Source organism: Athene cunicularia, assembly GCF_003259725.1.
Source record: "Athene cunicularia isolate RWA chromosome 4 unlocalized genomic scaffold, athCun1 chr4_part2, whole genome shotgun sequence".
In the NCBI taxonomy this organism is placed as follows: domain Eukaryota; kingdom Metazoa; phylum Chordata; class Aves; order Strigiformes; family Strigidae; genus Athene; species Athene cunicularia.
In genome coordinates this window covers 25,735,519-25,743,961 of record NW_020799099.1, presented here as the reverse complement: position 1 = coordinate 25,743,961, position 8,443 = coordinate 25,735,519, and the positions used below count along the sequence as shown (strand labels likewise).

The 8,443-nt window shown below is 37.9% G+C and overlaps 1 protein-coding gene across 1 annotated transcript; it reads right to left on the bottom strand.

Moving 5' to 3' along the window:
- Positions 1-628: 628 nt before the first annotated feature.
- On the bottom strand, positions 629-7,991 carry FGB (fibrinogen beta chain). The gene is made up of 8 exons (XM_026847777.1): positions 7,917-7,991; positions 6,156-6,359; positions 4,700-4,883; positions 3,895-4,122; positions 3,155-3,268; positions 2,497-2,619; positions 2,035-2,320; positions 629-1,142 (listed from the first exon to the last, which is right to left on the bottom strand). The coding sequence occupies exons 1-8, from the start codon at positions 7,989-7,991 to the stop codon at positions 914-916; spliced, it is 1,443 nt and encodes a 480-aa protein (XP_026703578.1). The 3' UTR covers positions 629-913.
- Positions 7,992-8,443: the final 452 nt, after the last annotated feature.

The following is an 8,443-nucleotide window of genomic DNA, read 5'->3' as shown; positions in this document are numbered from 1 at the left end:
GCTGCCATAATGTCTCCTCCTTGTCCTCCTGGGCTTCACAGATTAAATCAACATGAGAGGTTTTAGATGGGATCCATCTATGGCTAGTGATCTGGGTCCCTTCCTTTGTGGAGGAAGGCAGACACTTCTGAGAGATGTTTGATCCTGCCTAACAGAGTTGGGAAGTCCTGTCTTTGGGATGACCTCTACTCCTGGCTAGAGAGGAAGCCTAGACCACTAGCTTCAATGAAATACCCAACCTCCACCTACCCTATTGGAGTGATAAAAGGATGTGGGATGGTGGAAGGGATATTAAGAGGCACAGTATGTGAGCCTGGTCCCAGGAAAGGGCATATTTTACCCAGCATACAGTATCTGAACTAAGTGACTGGCGATCTACAATTTTGTTAGATACTCTTATGTTTTTCCTTCTCAACTTGTTACACAGGTAGTTACTGTTACCTTTATAATATTAAAAATATATATACTGTCCCTTATTTAGTGGAATGTGTTTGCTAGTCCCTGGATAATGCATAAATAGTTAGAAATCACATGAAGAAAACTTTAGGTTTTAGTTTAAAGGCTTTATTTAATTTATTTAAGGCTCTTATTTAATAACCTCTTCAAATGTGGTGTAGAAGTCCTTTGTAAAAGAGTAAAACAAGTTGGGTTTGGGGGTTTTCTATCAGCATTATTCTATAGTAGTTACTTCTCTCTTGTGAACAAGTGAAAATGGAACAAAATACACTTGTGAGTTATTTTCATCAGTCAGATTTTGATTTTCAGTTGACAAAGCTCTCCACTTTAGGTCACAATATGCTCATACACATATTTGGTTCTCATATATAAAGGTAAGCCTGAATACCATGGCTAAAAAGGTAACCATGTACAAATATTAAAAGCAAATCCCTGATTCTGTACATTTTGATAATGGTTAATGTGGGAAGTATGGCCTGATTTTCATGCTCATCTTCTTCATTGAATACCATGACCCTTTCCAGTTCATCCACACAATACCATCATCTGTACCATGTTTTGCCATATCCCAGCTGTAGGTCCCTCCCCAGTAGTATCTGCCGTTGGGGTTGGCTGAGTGGCAGCGGTTGTACCACCATCCACCACCATCTTCTTTGGAGCACTGTTTTCTTGGATCTGCAGTGAACCTGATGAAGGAAAGAAAGTGACAGATGAACTGCAAGCAGACAGATTCACCTTCCCCTGTACTGAAAATTTAAACCATGCTAAACATCTAAAACCCTCTCTGAACTTTCTGTAAAAGATTGACAATCTCAAATGTTTGCTACACAGTGCACTTGGAAATGAATCAGTTAAGAAAAACAAGTAAAATTTAGCTGCATCTCTTTGGGAATGTTAGTTTACTGATTGATAACTACAATTACTTGCAGTTGATGATAATAATAATAATCACAATATCAATACAATTTGAGTGTATTCAAATACAATACAATAAGAAATGTATGTCTTCCCCAATCTAAAAATTTCCTTTATTCATGAATATGTAATCAGGTATTAAGATAAAGACACAGCACATTGTTTAGAGATACAGTGCTAAATTACCTACTTTACAGCTGAGGTCCTGTCTTCTGAGTAGGCAGAACTTTGTTTTTTAAATAGGACATGCTACCTGTCTCTTTCCTCAGGACCCATGTGTTACTCAAGTGAGTACCAATATTCCTACTTAAGCAAGACAGTGTCCTCAGCACTGCCACCATCAGTCTCTGACAATGAATATACTGCATCCATATTTGCTGATTTGTCCATGGTAACATCATTCATGGACTCAATGAAACTCAGCGTGCTTGCTTCTTGCTTCACTGTGGAGCAGCAAATTATACTTTCATAATTATAGTTTTACCTGCTCTTGGCTGTGACAAGAGAACTGCAGGGACATTTGGCTGGTAACTTGCAGGGATAAAACATATTTTAAGTTACTACGAAACACTGTGAAAACTAACAGCAAATTACAGAAATAGTATATATTCAGTTCTATTTTAAGCTATATTTTTATTTTAAATGTCCAATGCAAGTACATACCATCCATCATTGTCTCTGTCATAAGTACTGAAGAACATGCCGTTGTGAATGGTCATTGTCCTGTTTTCTCCATGCAGCTGTGAAGCTCCTTCCATTAACGCATTGCCTGCATTGCCTTTGTAGTTGCTAACTGAAAGTTGATATTTGTTTCCTTCATTTTTTATGGTGAAACCTCCATAATGAGCTGATACTTTATCATCATTCCAGTCCTCCATTTCAATTAAAACTTCAGTGGGCCCTATTTTTGTAAGCTGGCTGATCTTGTCATTTCCAAGCCAATATTCACCTGAGAAGCAAAAAGTAAGAAAGAGACTTCACAATATACTTCAAGGCAACTTTACAATTTGCTTATAGGTCTGCCAAAGTGGATTAGTTAGTTTTAAAAAATCAAAGAGCTTCAAGAAGTATGAGAAAAGAATTTCAGTAAGAAAACCTATTTGTGCTTCATGCTTGTTTTTTTACCTGGTGTATCACAGTAGTTCTTCCCTCCACTCTTTGCAACATTACCAAATCCTTTTTTATATTGATCCCATACTCTCCCAAAATTAACACTGCCATCCTGGCGGTTCTGAATCAAAGTCCAGCCTGCAGGAGATTAAATTTCAATTAAGAAAGGAGCATGAAATCTTCATCTCAAGACAAGCAGAGAATATAGTTTCCTTGCAGTAGGTCTGAGTTTTCACTGCTTGCCAACTTTTTCACAGCCTTGCCATTTTTACTCATACTAAAGTAGTGCCTTGCTTCATAAGGAAAGGTGGAAAAAGCAGAACTTGTAGGACTGACCCAGTCTTTTCTCTAGCTCACAGTAGCAGAGTAAGAAATGAGCCAGTCCATCCGTGTCTGCCCACCCATACATTCTCCATTATAGTCATAGCAAGATACATTTTTATTTACTAACCCTATCCCACCAATTTATTTCTGGTTTCATTATATAAGTATCCTACTGAGCATCTGAAGATGACCAAGAGGACTTTTCTGAACAAGTCAATCAGACTTAATTCTCAAGTAGTTACAAAAGTTATAACTCCATATTAGTTTGTGTAAAATGCAAATTACTAATATGATTTTTGGTAGCATCCTTATTAATGAATATTTAACAACATAGTTATTTTACACTAACCTCCATTATCCGTTTGCATGTCACAGTACACTCTGTATGGTCTGGTGAAAGGATCTGGCTGGATGAGGTACATTTCAGATGTCTCACCTCCCTTTCTGATAATATCCTCACATTCTGCAAGAATAAATGGGACACTGTTAGTGAAAGAGCTGTGAATTTCTGCAACAATCTTCTTATCCTTCAGTTTGCTGATTATAAGGGAACAATTTTAAACATATACATATATATATATATATATAATTCTACTTTCATTTTGATTTCTGTGATACATCATGTGAAATAATCAGGGAAAAAAGAAAGGTGCACCTGCATTGTTCTACTTTTCCAAATAGGAATTTCTAAAGTTCAACCTGGGTGATGGAAGACTCTATATTTTCCAGTGACTTTTTGAACTAGATAAGCTTGTGAAAGAAGAAAATCTCCTGACCAAAAAAATCAAGGGTACAATTATGATAGATACAAATGTATCACCTCCACCTTACAAAGATGCTGAAGCATGTATTTCTTTAAAATGCTACTGATGATTAATGAAGACTGATATTGGGTAAGAGGATCTTTAGTCTGACCACTATAGGTATTCATAAAAGATTTTTTTCATTTAGGATCACTTCCCATCTTCTCTGCTATCCTAATCAATGACACAGGCATTAAAGGCACATCCAAACCAACTGATTGATACATCTATCAATTTGCAGAGTGATAAAACAGGAGAATAGATGTCATTATAGTTGAATGAATACCTTTGCCTGAAACCACCGGAATATTACAGGAAACAGTACATGGGGAACGACAGTAGTCCATCTGGGTTGCAATGGCATTTTCCAGTTTTTGTATCTTTTTGTGTAAAGAATCCACAACTGCCCGAAGGACCCTGAGGCTAGATGGGATGTTATTGTCCAGATTATCCTTTATATAGTTATAGTGCAATTCTACTTCTGTGTTGTACTGAGAAAGTATATCATCGTTATCTGGAAAAACAAAGAGATGAAAAGCAGATTAGTTTTCAACATGTTTTCCGCTTATGAAGTAATGAAAGTGCAATCTGTAAGCACAATTTGAAAATTACTTCTTTCCTAAGCGGGGAGGAAGGATAGGCATTTCTATTGCTTACTTTTCCACACTGTGCAAAAACTACGCAGAGATTCTCAGGGAAGTGGTACATGTGTATTGTTATTTCTTTGCTAGCTAGTAGATTTATCAGTGGTGCCTATATTCTGCCAAAGAACTATAGCTTCTTTCTAGGAAGCCATGGTGCCAAGCCAGATGCTGGGCATAAAGGGACTGGATGGACACAGGAAAGCAGGTAAGGGGGAAGAACACGTGACCCTTACATTTAGGGGCCTCATTTAAGTCCATTCATTGCCTCTCTCAAATGATTTTTTTTTTTTTTTTTAAGATTTAAAAGGACGTTGTCATGGAACACTACTTTGCTAGATATTCCCCTGTATTTTTAATTTCTTTAAGAAGTCTCATTAACAAGTAATGGTAGCAATGCCAATAGAACTGCAATACCATTTACACTAGTAATTCATAGAAATAGCATACCTTTTCTTTGCTTTTGTGTCTTTACCAATTTATCATCTAGAACAGTCACGTATTCATGGAAAGTTGTAGAGGTTTCAGAGAGTCTGCTCACTTTGTCCTTTAGATCACGAACAACTGATTTAACATTTTTTTCCTGTTTTACCAGTGTCGTTTGCAACTCACATCCAGTTGGACACAGCACTCCCTTAAAAAACAAACAAACAAACAAGCAAACAAACAAACAAAGGCTGTGAATAAAAATCAGTATAAAAAGTTTCTAATCCCATCAGAGAATGACCATACCTTTGAACACAATGAATAGTTAGTAATGTGAGACCAGATATTTAAGCATTTAGATAGGGACTCAAGACATTCAACTTCAACAAAGAAGCTGTAGTCTGAAGGTCAAGAATGAGTTTTGGGTCTCCCAGGGGGACTCTTTTATTGAAGCTCTTGGGAAAAGTCCTCTCTTCGCACTTTTTTGGTCCACTATCTGCTTTTCACTTTTTTGCACTGTTCAGTGTTTGTGGTGTTAAGCCACCTGAATTATGATTAAAGCCTGTCAGGAAGTACCTGGTGCATATGCATGTTTATATCTACCCCTTTCCTCTTTCACTAGCCTCGGAGAATCAGTCATGTTCTCTACACCTTGTTATCTGTATCTCTCATGAAATGGCCATACGATTCATTAAAACATCATCTAAAGAAGCTGAGCACCATTGCTCCTGCAACAAGTGCTGCACTGTGAAGGCCAGCATGTTTTAAAAAGAGGTGGGAAATTCTGAAGTCCCATGAGAACCAAAATACCCAGGCAGCAGTGGGACTCTACCACAAACATGTATCCATTAAGCTTTAACAGATTTCCTTTGTTGGAAACCTTCACACTCAAATGTACTCTCAGACACTAAGATGCCTCCCAGCACCATTACAGCTTGCATTTTCTATCAGACAGCACAGCAGGGACATTGTGATAGACTACTGCAAGGCAGCAAGGAGTATGCCAGATCTCAGCATGCTTGAATGCTCATCGGTAAGAGCTGGGGCAGTGACTGAGGGTAGATTATAATTACAGTTTGAAACAAATTTTAAGAAAGACATGGGAGGGGTTTTTTTTTGGTTCTTAGGCTTCCTTGAGATTATCTGAAATTCAAGCCAGCGCTTCAGCAGAGCTTCTTCCTGTCCTATGCAAAGCCACGTGGAAAGTGCAGGCTAAGCCACAGGTACTTCCTTCCCTTGTTTATGGTTCAAATCTCATCTCCCCATCTTTGCCATAGGCTGTCTGACTCTGTGACTGATCCTATGGACTCTGGCATTACTCTTCTGAATTCAGTCCTACCAAACTCAAGCAAAATGAAGCAAAGTTGTGCTGCTTTAAATGAATGACCGTCCCTTATTTGGCGAAGAAAACTCCATGTTGGGTGCACTATAAAAAAAGAGGACAGTCTGTTATCAGATGCCTCAACAGGCAGACACCTACCAGCTCCTCTAGAGGATGCTTGCAGCCACCCGCATCGGGGTAGACAATACGTTCCTTCTTGTCGCCTGGCTTCACCCGCTTTGGGGGCCGGGGCTGGTATCCAGCTCCGCTGATGGGAGGTGCCACGGGTCGGAGTGTTGGGGCAGCTTCCCGCCTTTTGTCCAAAGGTCGGTGGCCCCGAACCCCGGGCTGAGAGCCGTCATCCTGCAAAGCCAAGGGGAGAGGAAACTTTCTGAATCTGGGATTGTTATTGTTAAATGTGATGCACAGGGTAGAGGCATCTGTTCAGCACACCTTAGTGTTTTAAACAGCAAGGAAAACCATGGAATGGAATGAAAAAAACGGTAATGGAAATATTATACTGATATTATATAAAAGTCATTGCTATGTCCTCCCTTGTAAGACTAGTTACACTCCCTCCACCTAGATATAGACAAACTATAAAGCCTTCAAACCAAAGCAAAACAATATTTCAATAGCTTACTCTGACCAAGGAATAAAGTTTATGTAGTTCAGAGCCACCAAGCACCATGAAACTTGAATTAGTAGTATACAAACAAAAAAGCAATGAAGACATTCCTGGGGCTAAGAAGAATACTCAGCATCATGTTATTGGTGTCCCTATTTCTCACTGGGCTACAGGAAAATTTGTGAGATCTCAGAAAATCAGGCCACAGTCAGCTACATCATCAGGTCTTGGGCCACATGCCAACTATTAACTGATGGAATTAGGAAAAGCATTCAATAACATCTCTCAGGGTAGGTTATTTTAGAGTTCCCTCTGATATATATATATGTTCTCTGTCAGGAATGGGAAAGTCTAAGAGGCTGAGCAAGCAGGCCTGGTCCCTGAGCACTTGTTGAAACTAAACCATTTGAATTAATAGTTTTTGAACTACTGAATCAAAATTTTTTACCATCTCCAACCCCTCTCAGACTTATCTACAAATAACAAACATTTGTAAGGATCCAGGGTCAGGGGCTTCAATTAGTTTCAAAAGTAGGCAGCACACAAATCACAAAATTGCTGAAAATTATTTAGCATAGTAGTGTTATCAGTAGTCAATGTACAGACACAAATGCTTAGATGGTATAATGGAAAATAATCCCATTTCTGATTACCCTGACATATTTCATTTTTGAAGAGATTTTCAAAATATAAAAAATGTACTGAGATTCTAAATTGTATTTCCCATTAAAATATTTTACCTAAACAAAACTAAATATAGGTCAAACTGCTATTTGAGATTGATCCTCATTGCTTGCTTTTTGTTTAACACTTTTTTTTTTCCCTTAATTTCCAATGTAAAGTTATATGAACTGGCAGGTTGTTTTTTTTTCAATGTCTGCTGAATCCATCAAAAAGTTTTGACTGTCTTGGGGATAGGATATGATTAATTACACATTTCTAATCCTTTTCACCTGATATTGTCTGTAATACCATGCTAAATTAATATCCTTAAAGAAATTCAGCTAAATAACTAATCTTACCATCAGACATTCTTAATTCCCTACAGAAAGAGAAAAGAAATAGGAAGAAAATAGATCCAAACTCAGAAAATAACTGTTGTGCAGTTACATATACACAAAGAAATACTATAAAGGTTATTTCACTGAACAGGTGGAAAAAGAACATGCACTGGATCATTTTTCCCACAGCTTCTGACTTAGCTAACTCACATAAACTCAGTAAATCATTCATACAATTAAATTAAATTAATATTTTTTACTATTATTATTAATTATAATCAGTATTACAACCTCATCGTCATAGTCAGTAGAGTCCTGGGATTTAACATAGGAAACACAGAGCAGGAACAGCAGGAGCAGTTTCATGGTGCTGGCTTGCTTGAGCAGCTCAGTGACCTTCTCCCACCAGCAGCTCTGGCAAGGAGAGGACCACTCTGTTCCTATATATATAGACAGCAACCCTCATTTCCCAGCTTGACAGTGACAGGACCAACCCTTCAGAGTAATGACTGTATCTCTGTTAATGTTCAACCTTTCCCTTCACTGTGTGCCTGAATACATTTGTTATTGAGCAATTTCTCTGGACAACTCTTATCTACATGTCCCAGAGACCTCTGTACATGATGGCATCAAATAGATGTTTAAATCCTTAAAAGTTCCTCCTGCTCAGATTACACAAGGTTACTATTTTCTCAAAAATCATAAGTCTTTTAAAGCAACTGAAAAGGTGAACATCCAAATAAAAGAAACATCTTCAGATGTCACACCTTTTTTTTTTTCTCTCTGCTGAAAATTTGAATGTTTCAGAAATATCATAC

Coding starts and splice junctions, on each gene's coding strand:
- FGB (XM_026847777.1), bottom strand. CDS start 7,991: ATGAAACTGCTCCTGCTGTTCCTGCTCTGTGTTTCCTATGTTAAATCC. Junction 3,269..3,894: donor TCCGGTGGTTTCAGGCAAAG/GTATTCATTCAA, acceptor TTATTCTTGCAG/AATGTGAGGATATTATCAGA. Junction 2,321..2,496: donor GAACTACTGTGATACACCAG/GTAAAAAAACAA, acceptor TTTGCTTCTCAG/GTGAATATTGGCTTGGAAAT.